This window comes from Oncorhynchus mykiss, chromosome 19 (assembly GCF_057628025.1).
Source record: "Oncorhynchus mykiss isolate SJ-2025 chromosome 19, ASM5762802v1, whole genome shotgun sequence".
NCBI classification, from domain to species: domain Eukaryota; kingdom Metazoa; phylum Chordata; class Actinopteri; order Salmoniformes; family Salmonidae; genus Oncorhynchus; species Oncorhynchus mykiss.
Genome location: NC_143040.1, coordinates 11,522,243 through 11,545,063, shown reverse-complemented (window position 1 = coordinate 11,545,063; position 22,821 = coordinate 11,522,243). Strand labels below are relative to the sequence as shown.

The following is a 22,821-nucleotide window of genomic DNA, read 5'->3' as shown; positions in this document are numbered from 1 at the left end:
GTGCCAATTGGATTCACACTGTACTTACATGTGGTCTATTCTACAGAACAGTTCTATATTATTAACTTAATATGACACTTCACTCAGGCTCTGCTCCTTCAGGGTAGCTCACTGCCAACCTCCAAGACTAGGCATTGTAATCTTTTCTAAGAAATGGTTAAACGTACATGTGGTGTTTCCTTTTTTAAATGGAATTGATCCCAACCCTGTTGCTCTCAGGCATGGATGATTGACAGGTAATTACTGATCAGAGAAGCTATATGAAAGTAGCCTCCCAACCCTGTTGCTCTCAGGTGTGGATGATTGACAGGTAATTACTGATCAGAGAAGCTATATGAAAGTAGCCTCCCAACTTCTGCCTAACTCTCTGGCTGTGAGAGAATCCCAAATGACACCCCATTCCCTTTATAGTGCACTACTCACCAAAAGGAATGCAATACAAAGGGGATAGGGTATCATTTGGGATTCTATCCCTCCCTCTGAAATATAATACAACCATTAAACAACTACATTCACTTGCTAAATAATATCTGCTTTTCAAAACAGTTGAATCTAATCACTACCTGTATTAAAGGTCACCAGGGGTTTATTGCACTGACAGTCATTGCAACCTGTCTTACTGTAGTCAATGATTAGTCCCAGTTAGTTTAGTAACAAAACCTTAGACACTGTTTTGATAACTGATGGTTATTTATGATCCAACCCTACATTCTGGTGTTGCCTCCACAAACAGGAAGTGAACAAGATATGAGTTAAAATGTACACTGTAAAATTCACTCTGTCCTAAAGAGGCAGAGAGATGTCTTGTCCTTCTAGATTACAGATGTTATGCCCCTATTTATTCACACTTTTTGACATACAGTATGAATACATGATTGTGTGTCAGCTTGTGCTGCAGACAGTAGTCAGTCATGTTGCTCCTGGTCACGTGATGCGGCAGCCCAACCTGCGACTTCAACAATCAGTGTCAGCTCTCGGCCCAAGAGGGAATTACCTCCTTATCTAATTAAGAAGTTGGTTTCTCCTGTGGGAGACTCAGGTTCAGATCAGTGTCTTCGTGTGTGTGTCTGTCTGAATGTGAACATTTGTTTCTCTCCTACCTGTAGTTCAGAGTACCATTCTATCAAATCACACCAGTCTTCAGACCATCATTAACATACAGTAGAGTTCATTAAAAGTACCTATGAGAAGCCTATTTCTCACAGATCCATTCTTGTGAAAATGAACATCCCAAATCCCTCCATACGCCTTGGCCTGACGATATGTAATAGATTTCCCCACAGTTCTGGTACGTACCACCACCAGGCTCTCCACTCCACCAATACCTGCAGTAGAAACAACAGAGTTAGATTGACCACTCTCTCAGAAAGAGTATGAACAAAACAGATAATCAGTCCTACTCCTTCTACTGTGGTCAGTGTTATTAGATCAGTAGTCTCTTACCTTGAGGTGGTCAGTGTTATTAGAGCAGTAGTCTCTTACCTTGGGGTGGTCAGTGTTATTAGAGCAGTAGTCTCTTACCTTGGGGTGGTCAGTGTTATTATAGAGCAGTAGTCTCTTACCTTGGGGAGGTCAGTGTTATTAGATCAGTAGTCTCTTACCTTGGGGTGGTCAGTGTTATTAGAGCAGTAGTCTCTTACCTTGGGGTGGTCAGTGTTATTATAGATCAGTAGTCTCTTACCTTGGGGTGGTCAGTGGGGTGCCGTCCACCCATTTCCAGGTCCCCTCAGTAACAGAGTCAGTCAGACCAATCCAGGCATATTTGACTGATTTAAACCCATTGATGAATGTCTGTTGTGACACAGAAAAAGCATTGTTACTAACACATGATGGAATAATAAATAAAGTATCTCTCTCTGTCTCTCACCTGTTCCTCTTCACTGTTAATGATCACCAGATCTGCTCCTCTCTCCAGACAGTCCTGTCTACTCTCCTCCCAGGATTTCTTCTCAGTAGAGAGGAAGTAACAGCTGCAGCCAAACCTTCTCCATCCTTCAGGACAGGACCCTAGAAGTTTCACATTAAACCTCTCACTAAAGGCTTCAGTCATACTAAAGTTATACTTAAATCTGAAGTGGTTCTCCATCAGATTAGTAATAATGTCTCACCCCATGTTCAAAAATGACATTTTTCCCTTTATTTCAGATTACAACCTCTCACTTTTGGTTATTTTAAAATGAAAAAAAATCTCAAAAATATCGTTATTTTTAAAACAAGCCATAAAAAGTTGGTTGTAATTTCAGTTTATTCCAAATATTATGGTTAAACTCAAATATACTAATTGATTAAGAATAACTTTATTTTTTATGTAAAGCGTTACAATCTTTCTACGTTCTAGAAATAGGACTGGTAGAGTTGTTACACATGCAGCTAACAAAAATATATGGAAATGTCTGTTCTACTCAAAATGAAAACCAACGTTGGGGAAGAGATTTTCCATGTACCTATTAAGTTAAAATTATTACACACAATTCTTGCAACCAATAGAAGGTTATATACAGTGCATTCAGAAAGTGTTAAATGTAAAAATAAATCCCCCGTCATCAATCCACACACAATACCCCATAATGACAAAGCAAAAACAGTTAAAAAAACATTTTTGCAAATGTATTAAAAATAAAAAACGGAATTATTACATTTACATAAGTATTAAGACAGTTTACTCAGTACTTTGCTGAAGCACATTCGGCAGTGATTACAGCCTTGAGGTCTTCCTGGGTATGACTCTACAAGCTTGGCACACCTGTATTTGGAGAGTTTCTTCCATTCTTCTCTGCAGATCCTCTCAAGCTCTGTCAGGTTTTATGGGGAGTGTCGCTGCAAAGCTATTTTCAGGTCTCTCCAGAGATGTTGGATCGGGTTTAAGTCCGTGCTCTGGCTGGGCCACTCAAGGACATTCAGAGACTTGTCCCGTAGCCACTCCTGTGTTTTCTAGGCTGTATGCTTAAGGTCGCTGTCCTGTTGGAAGGTGAACCTTCGCCCCCAGTCTGAGGTCCTGAATAATACCATGCTATTGTTTAAAGAGAGTGAACAGTTATGAACTTAAATGTATTCATAAACCAATTAGGCACATTTGGGCAGTCTTGATACAACATTTTGAACAGAAATGCAATGGTTCATTGGATTAGTCTAAAACTTTGCACATATACTGCTGCCATCTAGTGGACAAAATCTAAATTCCGTAGTCATATATTTGCCTTTCTTTGCATTATAAAGATGGAGAAAACAAACATTGTTTTTGTATTCTCTTTTACCAGATCTAATGTGTCATATTATCCTACATTAATTTCACATTTCCACAAACTTCAGTGTTTCCTTGCAAATGGTATCAAGAACATGCATATCCTTGTTCAGGTCCTGAGCTACAGGCAGTTTGGTATGTCATTTTAGGCGAACATTTAACAAGAAAAAGGTCAGACACTTCAGAGGTTAAGTAAACAAGGTATCTGTTTTATTCAATTTGCACACCCCCCAAATAACTGTTTCGCTTTGTCATTATGGGATATTGTGTGTAGATTGATGAGGATAGCCATTCTAAAATCCAATTTAGAATAAGGCTGTAACTTAATAAAATGTGGAAAAAGTGAAGGGGTCTGAATACTTTCTGAATGCATTGAATATGGAGGGGATACAACCATCCCAGCTCCACAGATTTTGCTGCTTAGAGAAATAATCATTAGATCAATTGTTTTGGTACTGTCCATATGTAGCTTGTTTTTGGTCGCAGGTTCAGGAATGACTGAAGAATTGCAACATTTACCCGGAGCTAACTCTGCAGATAGCACTTTTTTGGTTACTATATGATTCCATATGTGTTATTTCATAGTTTTGATGTCTTCACTATTATTCTACGATGTAGAAAATAGTACAAATAAAGAAAAAACATTCACAGAAAATATAAATGGGGGATTGGAAATGGTGCAGACAATTACATGTTTTTATATTTAATTATTTACCTAGGCAAGTCAGTTAAGAACAAATTCTTATTTTAATTATTTAACTAGGCAAGTCAGTTAAGAACAAATTCTTATTTTAATTATTTAACTAGGCAAGTCAGTTAAGAACAAATTCTTATTTTCAATGACGGCCTAGGAACAGTGGTTTAACTGCCTTGTTCAGGGGCAGAACGACAGATTCCTACCTTGCTAGCTCAGGGATTCGATCTTGCAACCTTTCGGTTACTTGTCCAACACTCTAACCACTAGGCTACCCTGCTGTCCCTACCCTGCCGCTCCACATTGAAGGAAGCCACAATCTATCTGCAACATTAAAGCTGATCTACCCCATAAAAAATAATACAATCTGAGTTCTAGGTAGTTCTGATGACCTCTGATCTCCTGTGGCGTGTGTTGAGCGCAAAGGCACAACACAGCTCCAGTCAATTTAATTTGTTTCTGGTCCTAATGGTGATGGATAGCATTGACAATACTTATTGAATATGCTTGTGTGAGATAGCAGGTCAACTACAGACACTGTGGATCAGGAAGCAAATAAAAAGGTGGGACCTTTGTACACATTTACCTTTGTTCTCCCAGTTCAGTCTTTCTATCTCCTTCTGTAGCTGGTCACGCTCCATAGTTGTAGTGTTCAGACTCTTCTTCAACTTGTCTATTTCAGTGGTTCTGGTATTTAGACTATTCTGTAGCTGGTCTCTCTCTTTAGTCAGGGTGTTGTAACTGGTCTGTAGCTGGTCTCTCTCTTTAGTCAGGGTGTTGTAACTGGTCTGTAGCTGGTCTCTTTCTGTGGTCCTGGTATTTAGACTACTCTGTAGCTGGTCTCTCTCTTTAGTCAGGGTGTTGTAACTGGTCTGTAGCTGGTCTCTTTCTGTGGTCCTGGTATTTAGACGATTCTGTAGCTGGTCTCTCTCTGTAGTCAGGGTGTTGTAACTGGTCTTTAGCTGGTCTCTCTCTTTAGTCGGGGTGTTGTAACTGGTCTGTAGCTGGTCTCTCTCTGTGGTCCTGGTAGTTAGACTATTCTGTAGCTGGTCTCGCTCTGAAGTTGCATCTGTAAAAGGGAAAAGTCAATCAAAATGTGTAACTGTCACAACATTGACAAAAATGTTTTAGTAAAAAACAATGTTCACTTACAGGAATCCCACAGGCCAATGATCACAGCCAGTAGAACAAACACTGCAGCAACTGTGGAGGGTCTCTTCCACCACTGAAAATGTTCTGAATAACAAGTTATTAAAGTCAGATCTTTGGTAATGTGTTTTACTGTATCAGTGTTTTATTTGAGCTGGATTCTGCAGGAACAGGATCCGGCAGCTCTCAGTTTTGGACTGATGGATTCCACAACCTATTTGGTCGGATCCGCTACCTCTCGTGGCATAGAAAATAATTGTTACTGTTTGCAATGAAAGAATTTGAATTAAAGAGCTCAAAGTTAATTTGAGTTTCATCCCTGTTAATTCTCCTGCCCCCTAAAATAAATGCAATGTAAAAACGTAGATTTCTATCCCGGGACTGATTTTCTGAGAATACTAAACTTTTCACAACTTTATTACTCATTACGCTGTTATTTCTAACCCAATATGGATGACAATACCTTCAAATTAAAGCTGACGAGTTGCACTTTAACCTCACAGTCATGATTTTAAATCCAAACTTTTGGAGTATTGAGCCATAAGAAGAAAACATGCTTCACTGTCCCAATAACTACGGAGGGCCTGTAGGTAGTGGTAAGGTAGAGACAGGTAGCCTCAATATTAACAGAGGGTACTGTAGGTAGGGGTAAGGTAGAGGCAGGTAGCCTCAATATTAACAGAGGGTACTGTAGGTAGGGTAGAGGCAGGTAGTCTCAATATTAACAGAGGGTACTGTAGGTAGGGGTAAGGTAGAGGCAGGTAGACTCAATATTAACAGAGGGTACTGTAGGTAGGGTAGAGGCAGGTAGTCTCAATATTAACAGAGGGTACTGTAGGTAGGGGTAAGGTAGAGACAGGTAGTCTCAATATTAACAGAGGGTACTGTAGGTAGGGTAGAGGCAGGTAGTCTCAATATTAACAGAGGGTACTGTATGTAGTGGTAAGGTTGAGGCTGGTAGCCTCAATATTAACAGAGGGTACTGTAGGTAGGGGTAAGGTTGAGGCTGGTAGCCTCAATATTAACAGAGGGTACTGTAGGTAGAGGTAAGGTAGAGGCAGGTAGCCTCAATATTAACAGAGGGTACTGTATGTAGGGGTAAGGTAGAGGCAGGTAGACTCAATATTAACAGAGGGTACTGTAGGTAGGGTAGAGGAAGGTAGTCTCAATATTAACAGAGGGTACTGTAGGTAGGGGTAAGGTAGAGGCAGGTAGACTCAATATTAACAGAGGGTACTGTAGGTAGGGTAGAGGCAGGTAGTCTCAATATTAACAGAGGGTACTGTATGTAGTGGTAAGGTTGAGGCTGGTAGCCTCAATATTAACAGAGGGTACTGTATGTAGGGGTAAGGTAGACTCAATATTAACAGAGGGTACTGTATGTAGTGGTAAGGTTGAGGCTGGTAGCCTCAATATTAACAGAGGGTACTGTAGGTAGGGGTAAGGTTGAGGCTGGTAGCCTCAATATTAACAGATGGTACTGTAGGTAGAGGTAAGGTAGAGGCAGGTAGCCTCAATATTAACAGAGGGTACTGTAGGTAGAGGTAAGGTAGAGGCTGGTAGCCTCAATATTAACAGAGGGTACTGTATGTAGGGGTAAGGTAGCCTCAATATTAACAGAGGGTACTGTAGGTAGAGGTAAGGTAGAGGCTGGTAGCCTCAATATTAACAGAGGGTACTGTATGTAGGGGTAAGGTAGCCTCAATATTAACAGAGGGTACTGTATGTAGGGGTAAGGTAGAGGCTGTAGCCTCAATATTAACAGAGGGTACTGTATGTAGGGGTAAGGTAGCCTCAATATTAACAGAGGGTACTGTAGGTAGGGGTAAGGTAGAGGCAGGTAGCCTCAATATTAACAGAGGGTACTGTAGGTAGAGGTAAGGTAGAGGCTGGTAGCCTCAATATTAACAGAGGGTACTGTATGTAGGGGTAAGGTAGCCTCAATATTAACAGAGGGTACTGTATGTAGGGGTAAGGTAGAGGCTGGTAGTCTCAATATTAACAGAGGGTACTGTAGGTAGGGGTAAGGTAGAGGCTGGTAGTCTCAATATTAACAGAGGGTACTGTAGGTAGGGGTAAGGTTGAGGCTGGTAGCCTCAATATTAACAGAGGGTACTGTAGTTAGAGGTAAGGTAGAGGCAGGTAGCCTTGAGGTTACAGTGTGGGGCCAGTAACCAAACGGTTGCTGGTTTAAATACCGGAGCAGACAAGGTGAAAAATCTGTTGTTGTGCCCTTCAACAAGGCACTTCATCCTAATTGCTCCGGGAGCGCTGTACGTTGGAGACATTGTGATCATTGTCACGAAGTCCCACTGGCGTTAGAAATGTAATTCCTTCGACCTCATGGCACCTGAGCTCAATTTCGAGTCTCATAGCAAAGGATCTGAATACTTATGTAAATAAGGTATCTTTTTTATATATTTGCAACAATTTCTAAAGCTGTTTTCACTTCGTCATTATTGGGTATTGTGTGTAGATTGACGAGGAAAACACATTTGTTCCATTTTAGAATAAGGTTGTAACAGAACAAAATGTGGGAAAAGTCAAGGTGTCTGAATATTTTCTGAATTCATTATAAATCCTCTCCACAATAACAAGAGTTTTACACTGTAGTGCTGATAAAGTTAAAGCAAGCAGAGGCAGATCAACTCCTTGACATAATGACTCACAGGAACAGAAACAAGCATGAACATCACATTCATTACTTTAATAAAAGTTTAATCAACTTTAACACCAGGCACAATACTTAAGTATGGTACTTCCTTACCTGTGGTGAGGGTTGTGGACACCAGTTGACTTTGCTTTCCATCTTCCATCACAGTGCAGACAGTGACAGAGTACTGAGTAGCAGGTTGCAGGTCAGAGAGAGTGATGCTGTGTGAAGATGTGGTAGTGATGTGTGGTTCTGTCCCTGGACAGGTGTAGGAGATCTGGTAATGATGTTGGGTTTGGTCCAATCCTGGTGGCTGGTTCCAGCTAACAGCAGCTGATGTGGTGTCCACTGAGTCAACAGTCAGCTGGTCTGGAGCAGGAAGTACTAAGGGGAAATAGATTATTGTCAGGGCTACAGTTTAACTCCAGAAATATACTACAGGAGGGAAAGTAGAATAGTAGAATAGTAGCTTAAAGTAGAAAAGGTCAGCTTGCAAATCCTTTTGATATTTATTTTTTTATTTCACCTTTATTTAACCAGGTCGGCCGGTTGAGAACAAGTTCTCATTTACAACTGTGACCTGGCCAAGATAAAGCAGAGCAGTAAGACAAAAACAACATAGAGTTACACATGGAGTAAACAAACATACAGTCAATAACACAATAGAACAATCTGTATACAGTGTGTGCAAATGAAGTAAGGAGGTAAGGCAATAAATAGGCCAATAGTGGCAAAGTAATTACAAATGAGCAATTAACACAGGAGTGATAGATGTGCAGAAGAGGATGTGCACGTAGAAATACAAAAACAGATATTGGATGAGGTAGGTAGTTGGTTGGATGGGCTATTTACAGATGGGCTGTGTACAGCTGCAGCCATCGATAAGCTGCTCTGACAGCTGACGCTTAAAGTCAGTGAGGGAGATATAACTTCAGTCATTTTTGCAATTCGTTCCAGTCATTGGCAGCAGAGAACTGGAAGGCAAGGCAGCAAAAATAGGTGTTGGTTTTGGGGGTGATCAGTGAAATACACCTGCTGAAGCGTGTGCTATGGGTGGGTGTTGCTATGGTGACCAGTGAAATACACCTGCTGAAGCGTGTGCTAGGGGTGGGTGTTGCTATGGTGACCAGCGAGCTGAGATAAGGCGGAGCTTTACCTAGCAAAGAGTTATAGATGACCTGGAGCCAGTGGGTTTGGCGACGAATATGTTGCGAAGACCAGCCAACGAGAGCATACAGGTCACAGTGGTGGGGAGTATATGGGGCTTTAGTGACAAAACGGATGGCGCTGTGATAGACTGCATCCAATTTGCTGAGTAGAGTGTTGGAGGCTATTTTGTAAATGACATCGTGGAAGTCAAGGATCGGTAGGACCGTCAGTTTTATGAGGGTAATGGGAAGGGAAGAAATAAACTAAAACAGAAGTCACAACAGAGGTTATATATGCATTTATCAACTTCACTGCTACATTGTTGTCACCATGGCAACAAAGCAAAAAACACTGCAGTTCTAAATCCTCTCCGCAATAGTGTTTAACACTGCACTACTGATAAAGTTATAGTAAGCAAAGGCAGATCAACTCCTTGACATAATGACTCACACTAATCGAAGAAAGCAAGAATTCAGACACTATAAAAAACTTGTATTAATTTAGCACCAAACTGCATGTTGAGATCTGGGGAATTCACCATCATATATTTCTCATCAGGAAGGATACTGGACCTTAACATCCCATGCTGACACATCCATTATGATTAGTTCATAGTTATTTTGATAACTAGTTAAGGTTCGATAAATATTATGTCTGGTGACAAACTTGACTTATTTGACTTCCTTACTTGTGGTGAAGGTTGTTGACACCAGTTCACTTTGCTTTCCATTTCCCAGCACAGTGCAGACAGTGACAGAGTATTCAGTCGCAGGTTTCAGGTCAGAGAGAGTGATGCTGGGTGAAGACGTGGTGGTGATGTGTGGTTCTGTCCCTGGACAGTGGTAGGAGATCTGGTACTGATGTTGGGTTTGGTCCAATCCTGGTGGCTGGCTCCAGCTAACAGCAGCTGATGTGGTGTCCACTGAGTCAACAGTCAGCTGGTCTGGAGCAGGAAGTACTAAGAGAAAATACATTATTATCAGTGTTATCGTTTAACTCCAGAAATAGACTACAATAGGAAAAGTAGAAGAGTAGTTTAAAAAATAGGAAAAGCCAGTTTGCAATTCCTTTTGATATGGGAAGAAATAAGCTGAAGCAGAAGTCACAACAGAAGCTGATTTGTAACAAAAATTAAGTGTTTCTGCTATTCCGGCACCATTTCTTCCGGCGCCGTCCCACGCCTGGACTTCTTGACGGGCTGTCCCCAGGTGGTGAGGGTAGGTAGCAACACATCTGCCACACTGATCCTCAACACTGGAGCCCCCTCCTGTACTCCCTGTTCACCCGCGACTGCATGGCCAGGCACGTCACCAACAGCATCATTAAGTTTGCAGATGAAAGATAAAAAATGTCTAATCTATTGTTTACCTAATATTTATTTTTTACTTAAAAATGTCACTGTTGGTTAAGGGCTTGTAAGTAAGCATTTCACTGTTGTATTCGGCACACGTGACAAATAAACTGATTTGATTTATATTCATTAATTCATATAAATTAAAAAGAATGCTGTGATTATAAATACTCTCCACAATAACAAGTGTTTTACGCTGTACTTTGGATAAAGTTAAAGCAAGCAGATCAACTCCTTGAAATAATGACTCACAGTGGTGTAACGTACTTACATAAAAAATACTTGAAAGTACTAATAAAAATACTTGAAAGTACTAATAAAATTACTTGAAAGTACTACTTAAGTAGTTAAGGTATCTGTACTTTACTATTTATGTTTGACTACTTTTACTTCACTACATCCCTTAAGAAAATAACATACTTTTTTACTCCAGACATTTTCCCTGATACACAAAAGTACTCGTTACATTTCGAATACTTAGAAGGACAGGAAAATATTGTAATTCACACACTTATCTAGTGATCATCCCTACTGCCTCTGATCTGGCGGACACCCTAAACTCAAATGATGTCTGAGTGTTGGAGTGTACCCCTGGCTATCTGTAAAAAAATCAAAATGGTTCCATCTGAAATTATTTATACTTTTACGTTTGAGTATCTTTAAAACCAAATACTTTTAGACTTTACTCAAGTAGTATTTTACTGCGTGACTTTCACCTTTACTCGAGTCATTTTCTATTATCTTTACTTTTACTCAAGTATGACAAATGGTTACTTTTTCAACCTGTCACGACTCCCACCGAAGGGCGGTGCTCGGTGGTCGTCGTCACCGGTCTACTAGCCGCCACCGATCCCTTTTTCCTTTTCTGTTAGTTTGGTCTTATTAGTTGCACCTGTTCCTTTCTGTGTTTCTTGATGTTTGTCTATTTAAGCCTGTTAGGCCCGCCTAGGTTTGTGCGGGATTGCTATGCTGTTAGTTTGTGGATGTTCCTTTGTGTTTTGTTTCTACAGACAGTTTTGGGTCCTGTGTATGGTCCTGTGTATGGTCCTGTGTATGGGCCTGTGTATGGGCTTGTGTATGGTCCTGTGTATGGTCCTGTGTATGGGCCTGTGTATGGGCCTGTGTATGGTCCTGTGTATGGTCCTGTGTATGGTCCTGTGTATGGTTCTGTGTATGGGCCTGTGTATGGTTCTGTGTATGGTCCTGTGTATGGTCCTGTGTATGGTCCTGTGTATGGTCCTGTGTATGGTCCTGTGTATGGGCCTGTGTATGGGCCTGTGTATGGGCCTGTGTATGGGCATGTGTATGGTCCTGTGTATGGGCCGGTCAGTTAATGTACCTTGTGTTTTTGCCGTGACCGTTTTTTCCCGGTAATAAAAAATACACATTTATTCAAACCCTCTGCTCTCTGCACCTGACTCCAAACCCACTGTTCTTGAAAGACTCTGACACCACCACTGATGACTCACAGAAATGGAATAAAGCATGAACTCAGATATTATAAACATTCATTGTTTTCAGCACCAAACTGCATTTTGAGGTCTGGGGAATTCACATATAGTCATTTTAATAACCAGAACTAATACTTAAGTAGGGTAGTTAGTTACCTGTGGTGAGGGTTGTTGACACCAGTTGACTTTGCTTTCCCTTTTCCAGCACAGTGCAGACAGTGACAGAGTATTCAGTAGCAGGTTGCAGGTCAGAGAGAGTGATGCTGTGTGAAGATGTGGTAGTGATGTGTGGTTCTGTCCCTGAACAGCGATAGGAGATCTGGTAATGATGTCGGGTTTGGTCCAATTCTGCTGGCTGGCTCCAGCTAACAGCAGCTGATGTGATGTCCACTGAATCAACAGTCAGCTGGTCTGGAGCAGGAAGTACTAAGGGAAAATAAATACATTATTGTCAGGGTTACAGTTTAACTCCAGATATACACTGAGTGTACAAAACATCAAGGATACCTGCTCTTTTCATGACAGACTGACCAGGTGAATCCACATTAAAGTTATGATCCCTTATTAATGTCACTTGTTAAATCCACTTCAATCAGTGTAGATGAAGGAGAGGAGACAGGTTAAAAAAGGAGACAGGTTAAAGAAGGAGACAGGTTAAAGAAGGAGACAGGTTAAAGAAGGATTTTGTGTGTGTGCCATTCAGAGGGTGATTGGGCAAGACAGAAATATTTAAGTGCCTTTGAACGGGGTATGGTATGTGCCAAGAGCATAAGTTTGGGTCAAGAACTGCAACGCTGCTGGGTTTTTCACGCTCAACAGTTTCCCGTGTGTATCAAGAATGTTCCACCACCCAAAGGACATCCAGCCAACTTGACAACTGTGGAAAGAATTGGAGTCAACATGGGCCAGAATCCCTGTAGAACGCTTTCAACACCTAGTAGAGTCCATGCCCTGATGGATTGAGGCTGTTCTGGGGGCAAAATGTGTTGTACACTCAAATGTAATTAAATGTTTAACAGATGTCCCACTTAACATTTCTCAAAAGTTAAATAATCTGAAAAATGTAAAAGTGTAAAAAATTAAAGTCCTCCAGCTTTCAATAAAGAGATACATAACTTCCTCTCAGATAATGTCTGAACTATGCCTCTTTCAGCCTCCACAAAAGGCCAACATCTCTTGATTAGGCTGCTAGGTGTTGCACTAAGGATTGCCATAATGTTTTAAGAAGATGTTTTACCTAGAGCTGTGGAGGTCATGACATTTAGTCAGCTGTTTATTGTCATGCAATAGACAGCCGGTCTCATGGCAATTGACCGTGAATTCGTGAATTATTTACAAGGTTTAATGTTTGATTCGATACATTAAATAATTAATGAATAATTTGCCAGTAAGAAACTGCTAGCCATGGGCTGTTAACAGCTGACCACTGCTAACTGGCAAGCACAAAAACAGTGAAGTTCGGGAGTACAGACCCCAAGAAATCAGCTGCCGAAAATGCACAGTCAAAGAAGAGAATATTCTGTCAAGGAAGTTATTTTTTTATTTGAAATAAAGGCATACTAAGACAAAATACATGTGACGGGTAAATTATAACACATTAGTATATTTATTAAAATGCTGGAAGTGAATGCTGGAATTAAACAATTAACTATGCAAATGAGCAAAAGGTGTGTGCATAAAGGAAATAGACGGCTGGCTCAAATAGAAGCCTGGCTCTGATATTTGCCTGTTGTGTCCAGGGATTTATGCAAATAAACCCCTGGGATATTAATTTCACTTTTATGGTAAACACGTTTAACATCTCCAGGCCTCAACACCTACAAGCCGCTGATACGTGCCATTGAAACATCTACATTTTTGTAAGTGTAATAAATAATTTAATGTACACAATCACAAATCAATGATGTATTTTAGGCAGGACTAAATAAACATAATATGAAGAAAATGTATTTCAGAAGAACAGAAGAGTTCTACTGTATATTATCTGGCTATGCGCCATGCCATAGCATGTAGACTTGTTCATTTAGCAGACAAGATACGCTTAAGTCCCGTGCGATTCTTTTATATAATTTTATCGTAAGAAGAATACATAATCATTATTTTAATTCAGTTTTACTTTTGGGGGGCTTGGGCTCATATAGGCCTATACGTAAAATCTTATGCTCATGTGTGTTTTGAATGAATTATCACCTTAGAGAGGGCTGTTCATTTCGTTGTGTTGCGCTTTGAAACTACATCCACAATTACCATGTTTTCCATTCAGTTTCAACCTGTTATTGAACTTCTTTCTTCAAATTGCTCATCACAGTGAGGTGAGTTTTAAAAGCATACTGTTTAAGTGTTTGATGTGATTTTCGATTGCATTGACGTCAGAGGGACAATAGAACCCTGAGTACCAAGCCATTAGGACCTGCTGGTAGTTTGCAAGTTGGGTACTACCAAAGCATGTCCAGAGTGCAAAAAATAGATGACCTTAACTCAGTAGTCATGTGGAATATTACTGAGGTCATGACCCATGACTGCCGGTAATATGTGACTGACCGGCTCGATTCGGTCTTATGCAGCAAAATAAATTGTGTTTTTTCACATTGGATAAAAGTAGAGACTCAGAGCTACAAAGTTGTATAACTTACACTACATAAACTTGTAACCTCACTTTTGAGAAAATGGTCTTTGAATACTCTTTGTCTACTCCCATTCAGCATCGTTCACCCCCTGTTAAGCTTTAGCCCCACCCATCTCTTTAGGGATTCACATGTGAGGCCATGTGCTAACCATTTCAAGACTAAAAGCTGGTTTATACTACGGTGTGTTCATAAATTTTATCTAGAGTGCCAGAGTGTGCTCTGGGTGTTCGTAAACTCAGAGCGTTGCCAGAATGTCCGTTTGTAAATTCAGAGCGCACACTGGAAGCTATGGCCCTAAAGTAGGATTGATCCGAGCGTTCTGACGTAACAGCAGCAGTCAAGCACCCAAGCTAACTGGCTAACGTTGGCTAGTTTAGGAGCTACATCCAGATATTAATGAGAGACCAGACTGTGACCATTTCACTCGCCCTAGCAGAGCTGGTTAGGTTGTTTTTATGTTATCCAGAACATTGGTGACTGTAACTGTGCTGCTGGTAACAATTTAATTATGTTTAAATGACCAACGTTTACTGACACATTCAACAAGTGTAGAGCGTTCGTAAATTGGTCAGTTATTCTGCCCTCTGGCACACAGACGAGAGTGCTCTGAAATCGGAGTAGACAGCTAGAGGGAATTTGCCAGCTACATCTATCAACAGTTGTCGCAGTGACATGAACATTCTACTTAAATGGTTACTTGCATAGTGGAGTCTTTCGTATCGAAGACTTGTAGCTAGCTAAAGAATGAACCATAACCCCAACGCATGACGTTACTACCCTGCATGAATCTGCAGATAGCCAACCAACCAGGTTCATAACTAGCTATAACCAGCAAAGGCTCTGATATACGAATATTATAAATATATTATTAGCTAGCTAAAAGTACAATAACTCGAAATGAAAACGACTGACAAAATTAGAAACGTGTACTATATGAGAATGTAGCTGTATACTTGGATGGACACTTCTAACTCTTGGTATAGATTTAACCATTTCATGGTCCCTGCAACATCACTCTACTTTTCCACCGGTAACGTTCTAGTCATTTTATTAAATGTTTATAACCTTCCAGATGGAAAAGTAGAATAAATCCAGGGCTTTTGATATGGGAAGAAATAAGCTAGAAACAGAACAGAAGCAACAAAATGTATATTTGTAATGTAACAATTGTTGTAATTGTTTATTTTTTATTTGTTTAACTAGGCAACTTAGTTAAAAACATTCTTATTTACAATGGCGGCCTACTAAAAAGCAAACACCTCCTGCGGGAGAGACACCACAACACTACATAAAGAGAGACAACACTACATAAAGAGAGAGACCTAAGACAACATAGCAAAGCAGCAACACATGGCAACACAGAATGGTAACAATACAACATGGTACAAACATTATTGGGCACAGACAACAGCACAAAGGGCACGGTAGACACAACAATACATCACAGAAATCAGCCACAACTGTCAGGAAGAGTGTCCATGACTGAGTCTTTGATTGAAGATACCAGTTTGAGTGTTTGTTGCAGCTCATTCCAGTCGCTAGCTGCAGCGAACTGAAAATAGGAGTGACCCAGGGATGTGTGTGCTTTGGAGACATTTAACAGAATGTGACTGGCAGAACAGGTGTTGTATGTGGAAGATGAGGGCTGCAGTAGATATCTCAGCTAGGGAGGGGGGGGAAGTAAGGTCTAAGAGGGTTTTATAAATAAGCATTGAGACAGGTATACAGAGATGATATAGAGTATAGAGTGCAGTGATGTGTCCTGTAAGGAGTATTGGTGGCAAATCTGATGGCCGAATGTTAGAGCATATCTAGCCGCTCGAGACCACCCTTGCCTGCCGATCTATAAATGATGTCTCCGTAATCTAGCATGGGTAGGATGGTCATCTGAATCAGGGTTAGTTTGGCAGCTAGGGTGAAAGAGGAGCGATTACGACAGAGGAAACTAAGTCTAGATTTAACCAAGTCTAGATTTAACTTTAGCCTGCAGCTTTGATATGTGCTGAGAGAAGGACAGTATACCAGCTAGCCATACTCCTAAGGACTTGTATGAGGTGACTACTACCTCTGAGGGTTTAGAGCTTGACACCTGTGGGGAGAGGGGCATTCTTCTTATCAAACCACATTTGTTTTGGAGATGTTCAGAACAAGGTTAAGGGTAGAGAAAGCTGTTCTGACTTTATACACTGCACTCTTTGAGAGAGGTAGTTAGCAAACCAGGCCAAAGACCCCTCAGAGACACCAGGCCAAAGACCCCTCAGAGACACCAGGCCAAAGACCCCTCAGAGACACCAGGCCAAAGACCCCTCAGAGACACCAGGCCAAAGACCCCTCAGAGACACCAGTACTCCTTAGCCGGCCCACAAGAATGGAATGGTCTACCGTATCAAAAGCTTTGGCCAAGTCAAAAAAGATGGCTGCACAACATTGCTTAGAATCAAGGGCGTGATGGTGACATCATTAAGGTTGCAGTGACACATCTATAACCTGAGCGGAAAGCAGATTGCATACCAGAGGATACCACAGACATCAAGAAAGTCAGTCAGCTGATTATTGACAAGTTTTTCCAACACTTCTGATAAACAGCACAAAATGGAAATAGGCCTATAACAGTTAGGATCAGCTTGATCTCCTTTAAATAAAGGACTAAGCGTGGCTGCCTTCCAAGCAATGGGAACCTCCCCAGAAAGGAGCGACTGGATAAAAGGTTGGAGAGAGGCTTTAGTGGTAAAGAGATGATGAGCTGTAATTAGGGGAAGATCTCTTACTAGTGCAGACTGTTGTAGAGACAGGTTCACTCTGTTCCCCATTGCTCAGCACAGTTGCAACACTAACAGTGTACTCGGTGCCAGGCTGCAGGTTTGAGAAGGTTTTGTGGCAGTCGTCAGTAACGGCTGTGAGGGGGTCTGTTCCTGGGATGCAGTTGGATATGAAGAAGCGCTGTGGGACTTTCTCCATCCCTTCAGCCTTGGACCAGTGGAGAGTGAAGGAGGTCTCTTCCAAGTGGTCTATCTTTAAATCTCTGGGTGGGACCACTGGAACAAAATCCAAGATTAGTTTAGAATAGAGAATGTGCTGTTTTTGACAGAGACCAAAAATGTCTCTAGTAATGAATGACTGATGTAGTCTGGATAAAAACACAAGTTAGCCTACTGTACCTGTGGATAGGGATGCTGAGACCTACTGTACCTGTGGATAGGGATGCTGAGACCTACTGTACCTGTGGATAGGGATGCTGAGACCTACTGTACTTGTGGATAGGGATGCTGAGACCTACTGTACTTGTGGATAGGGATGCTGAGACCTACTGTACCTGGATAGGGATGCTGAGGCCTACTGTACCTGTGGATAGGGATGCTGAGGCCTACTGTACCTGTGGATAGGGATGCTGAGGCCTAATGTAACTGTGGATAGGGATGCTGAGGCCTACTGTACCTGTGGATAGGGATGCTGAGATCCACTGTACCTGTGGATAGGGATGCTGAGATCCATCTGCTTTGTCTTCCATCTTCTCCCTCTGTTGCCATGTTGAACTGGTACTTTCATCAGGTTTGAGACTGCTTATTTTAAGATGATGCCCACCTTTCACTCTTGTTGAGCTTGTTTCACCGTCACACCCCCAGGTCACTGAATGTCTGTGGTCCTGTCAGCCACTGAGGACAACTACAGCTCAGAGAAACAAATACTTCTGTCAAATATTGATGTCAGCAGCAGGACATGGATTCACCAGGAGGGGGCAGCACTGGTGATGGAATAATGAGAGAGAGAGAGAAAAACAGACTTTATTGACAGTAAAATTACAAAAACAAGTGTATTATTCATCCCAGCAGTTAACACATGTTAAAAACAACTACATCCACTGAAGATAAGTGTTCAAAACACAAAATATTCCCCTTAAAGAGCCATATTTTTGTTTTTAAGGACACCGGACCTCATATTTAAAGACTTTTGGAATCCACATTTAAACTAACAAGAAGTTATATTTTCTGGGGGCAGAAAACACACCGCGTTGTAGAAATGACCCAGGCTTAGGTTGGACACCAATCTGCCTGAACCTGGTCATGGCTAGACGGGATACAGTTGATGTCTGATTGACGTCAGACGTTGATTTCTTTTTGCATTTAAGTTAACCCTAACCCTTTTCCTAACCTTAACCCGATTATCCTAACCTACTATGTTAATTGTCCTAACTTGCTGCATAATTTCTCCTAATCAACCTGCTACGAAAAGTAAATCCTGAGCTGCGTTTGAATATCCCATACAGGCTATTCCCAAACTGGGATACGGGCAATGCTGTCGGGGGTATGCCAAATAAAAATGTGTTTTACATTTTCAAACTGTCCATTTAGATTCTCCAATAGGGCTGTACATTAGGGTGGTGTTTTTCCCCTCGCCTGAATAGCTTCGGTTCACTGCCAAAAATAAAATGAAACCATCTAGTGTTCAGCGAAATAACACAATGTCAAATAAATGTAGCCTAGTGAAATAATGAACATTCAATTACATTAACCGTTACTCTCTCGCGGGAATTCCACTAACAGTCCATTGCCAAACTATTGTGGAGGACTTAGCCACATCCGCAGCAGCAGGAATAATTGTGACAATGCTGGGGGAAAAGGCCCAAAAAACGATACAATGTCTTCATCAAACACTGTTTCACGACACATCAGTGACATGGAGATGTTTTTAAACAATTACTGCTTCACATACAAGCCAGTGAACTCTATGCGTTACAGCTGGATGAGTCAACAGACGTGGCGGGTCTGGCACAGCTCCTGGTAAATGTCTGTTACGTTTATGGGGGGTCAATTAAGGAAGACATCCTCTTCTGCAAACCACTGGAAACCAGGACAACATGAGAGGATATTTTTAAAGTACTGGGCAGCTTTGTGAGTTTCTCACACGACTGGCCTATCTGGATGATATATTTTTTGTACAATTTGATGAACAAATAAGGTTTTATATGTAAGATGGCTAAATACAGAGCAAAATTATTTATTATTATTTGTTCCCTGGTCATGTAAGAGCACTTTGTCACTTCCCACAAGCCAGGTTGTGACAAAAACTCACACTCATTTTTATGCTTAATAAATGTATCATAGAGTGTGTGTGGCAGGCTTACAATGATGGCAAAAACAAAATTTGAGAGTGCACTGACCCTGGTGCTAGAGGGGGTAGAGCTGGAGGTTGAATGTTTGAAGGGCTATAAAAAGTTTGGGAACCAGTGCCGCATACTAACATACTGTATAATACTTACCTAGGGTGTGTTCGTAAATTTAATCTGGAGTGCCAAATTTCGGTCCGGGCGACAGTAAATTCAGAGCGTTGTCAGATTGCCCATTTGTAAATTCAGAGCGTTTCGCTCCCGGAGAGTTCAGAGCGCACACTGGACGCTCCGGCCAGGGAGTAGTAGGGTTGATCAAAGCGTTCTGGCCTCACAACGGCAGTCAAGCTCCCAAGCTAACTGACTAACGTTGGCTAGCTTGCTACAGTAGCTACTCCCAGACACAAATGAGAGAACACCTCACTCTGGCCATTTTATTCACTCTAGCTGAGCTGGTTAGGCTGTTTTCATGTTATCCAACTCATTGGTGACTGTAGCTGTGCTGCTGGCAACAACTTAATAACGCCTTTTCGCCTAGGATTACTTACACCGGTCATATTCAAGGGGTGTTCAGCCTTCGTAAATTCATCAGTTATTCTGCGCTCAGGCACACTCAGAGGAGAGGGCTCTGAAATCAGAGTAGATAGCCAGAGCGAATTTACAAACACACCCGAATTAACAATGTCTATTGAGAATGTGCAAAGACTATAGCACTTAACTTAGCATGATGTGAGTAATCAAGCCAATGAATGTTGGGTAGTTAGATAGCATATAGGGGTGGGTATAGTTTGTGGAACGTTCCAACAGGAATCTGTTCCAAAAACTTAGCAAATAACAAGGTTGCCAACAAACAACGCATATAAAGTTTTATAGCGGCAAAATAAAATACCGGGTGGGGACTGGGCTATTTCATTAAGTTTTTCACTCACCATGTTTATTCTGAAAAAAATATTTCCTCACTCTGGTAGCCTGTGGACAAACATAAAGAATAAGCTACGTGGTGAGTTGATGCCTATTCGCCAGCTAATTAGCTACGTGAATTGACCATGCTACTTTGAACATGTTGCTTGTTGACAACCGTGTACTTAAAGTCTTTGGAACAGATTCCTGTTGGAACGTTCCACAAATTATACCAACCCTGCCGTTATTGTAAATAAGAATTTGTTCTTAACTAACTTGTCTAGTTAAATAACGGCTAAATAACAAATAAATACATTTGTAGCCAACAAACGTTAGGTATCTACTAACGTACTGCTGTAATGATATGCTATGTGGTTCGTAAGGATAGTGTAGCTAACAAAATTTCAGCCAACGTGTAACTTATTTCAAAAGTCACTACATTGTTCAACAGTTTCTTAAAACATGTCATTAATAAAAACAATGAATTTGTATCCTTAGTCGCCTGACTTCGGCTACATATTTTTCCTTCAAATCTGATGGGTATTCGGACACTACAAATGTAATAGAACTCAATAAGGCCTATAGAGCACTCAATGACATGACCGCCTATCAAAGTTAGCAAGAAATACACTAACACTATCGCTTATTGTTTCTTTCAACATAAGCATGTATTATTTTAGGATAAATATAATATATCGGCTTAACAAAACACATCTCAGCGTCTGATCGCGTGTAAAAGAGAAAACCTTTTGTAGACTTTGTGGCCACACCGCCATAGTGGGCCTAGTTGGGTGTTTGTGTTTTTACCTGACGTTTATTAGAAAGATGTTGAAAATCGGGCTATTATCTTCACGTTTCTTTGGGATAAATAAAAATGGACTCCTATAGAATGTTACACCTGACTTATATAATAGAAATATTATTAACCTACCATTTATCCCGCTGTCGAGAAGCCTCAGGTAGAGCTACATAAAATAGTTGTCAAATGTACCTTCTTCTTTGTCTTAATGGCATTCGCAACAATTATATGTGCATTCCGCCACCTACTGTACAGGTGGATAATAATAATATTTTTTTAACAGGTATCCCTACACTGGCTCAGAAGGATCATGTGATTGCGGGACATTTCCAGGCGAGAGTAGTCCTTGCACTGCAAGGAGACCCAAAAACGTATCGGCTGCGGATATAATGATGTCCAGCTTCTTGGACACTTGTGGAGGACATTTAATAACAGTGGCGATACATTCTACAAAATCCACCTTTTTCACAATACTTTATCCAGATCACTTGATTGAAGTATAACATTTGCAACTGGTTGTGGTGCATCTTCTTCAGAACTGTGGCCTCTTGCCCTTTCAATGTTCTTCACCACCACCACAAAATAGATTTGCTTGACACCTCAACTCTTTCACCCTTAACATTGTTATCCAAAAAAGCGTATTCCAACAAGGAACGATTCATCAGACTCGTTTTCCACAACAATCTTAGCACTTTTTGTTCCATTCTTGGACTGTTGTCAACTCAACTGTCTCGTTAACTGTAACCGACGCACTTTCAGCTTCAAACGACTCTTTAAAAAACAGTTCTACGTTTTCTAAGAGCCAGAGTATGTAGTTCTGATAATTGTCATTTTTCTGGTGTCAAATAAATTAAAAACATCTGGAAATAACAACGCATCTGATAAATCTTGGCATACGCCGCAAGCTTTATTTAAAATATTTATTCTACATTCAAATGGTTCACCAAGTTGAAATGTCTTCAGCTCGTGGTTAAATACTGTTAACATACCAACAAACATAGACCAGAAAATGTACAGTATTCCTATTCTCTTTTTTGTCATCCCTGCGACAGTTGTAATCACTCCTTTGTTCCTCCAGGTAAAAGCAGAGGTCTTTGTGGAGCTGATGGTCCTAAAACGTTGTCAGAAAGCAGACATGACGAGAGTGAAGGAGCTCAGGGATGAGTTCAGAGGTACAGAGACCCAGTGTGAATTATATTCAATGCGTTTATGATATGAAGAGATTGGTTTTGTGTGTATCTGAAGAGCACAAAGATTAAATGCCAGAACGTATTTTCTCTCAACCTGCTCTTTCTACACCTCTCTCTCTCGCTCCTCGCTCTCTCGCCTCTTCGCTCTCTCGCCTCTCTCGCTCTCCTTTTGCTTTCCATTTCCTCTCTATGTGTTCATACTTATTGTAGTTTATTTGGGAGAAATCACCACAATTAGAAATAATGTTCATTCAATGAGTTGTATTTATTTTTTATGTGTTAATTAATTTTTCTATAAACAATTATTTTAAAAAGTATTTAATGATGAAGTGTTACATATTTATTCATTAAACTGAGATATGTTGCATCCATTTTTATACAATTAAAGAATGCAGAGATTTAAAAAAAATAATCAGAAGTCATTCTTTACATTGTTCATCTTTAACAAAGATGCAATACACTTTTCTCTCCTGTACTGAAAAGTTGTGTCATTATGTTTATATGAATGAGTCC

At 40.7% G+C, this 22,821-nt stretch overlaps 1 protein-coding gene across 9 annotated transcripts; it reads right to left on the bottom strand.

Annotated features, from left to right (window-relative positions):
- Positions 1–671: 671 nt before the first annotated feature.
- LOC110510687 (tenascin) lies at positions 672–21,340 on the bottom strand. Of its 9 annotated transcripts, none has more exons than XM_090210079.1 (12): positions 21,251–21,328; positions 17,751–18,057; positions 17,084–17,350; positions 11,845–12,114; positions 9,575–9,844; positions 7,852–8,121; positions 5,088–5,171; positions 4,522–5,004; positions 1,868–2,007; positions 1,682–1,791; positions 1,297–1,325; positions 672–946 (listed from the first exon to the last, which is right to left on the bottom strand). In XM_090210079.1, exons 2-12 carry the CDS (start codon positions 17,821–17,823, stop codon positions 906–908), a joined length of 2,037 nt encoding a protein of 678 aa, XP_090066205.1. In that variant the 5' UTR covers positions 17,824–18,057; positions 21,251–21,328; the 3' UTR covers positions 672–905. The 9 variants fall into 9 exon arrangements, with proteins under 9 accessions (XP_090066205.1, XP_090066203.1, XP_090066204.1 ...); XM_090210077.1 differs by having other exon boundaries at positions 821–946; positions 1,182–1,325; XM_090210078.1 differs by having other exon boundaries at positions 821–1,325; positions 17,782–18,057; positions 21,251–21,340.
- Between the last annotated feature and the right edge of the window lie 1,481 nt (positions 21,341–22,821).

What these genes read in the sequence shown, in the direction of transcription:
- LOC110510687 (XM_090210076.1), bottom strand. Translation starts at nt 17,823, where the DNA reads ATGGAAGACAAAGCAGATGGATCTCAGCATCCCTATCCACAGGTACAG. An exon ending in GTCAACAACCTTCACCACAA is followed by an intron (nt 8,122 to 9,574) that starts GTAAGGAAGTCA and finishes ATTTCCCCTTAG; the next exon opens with TACTTCCTGCTCCAGACCAG. An exon ending in ACTGAACTGGGAGAACAAAG is followed by an intron (nt 2,008 to 4,521) that starts GTAAATGTGTAC and finishes TGAAACTTCTAG; the next exon opens with GGTCCTGTCCTGAAGGATGG.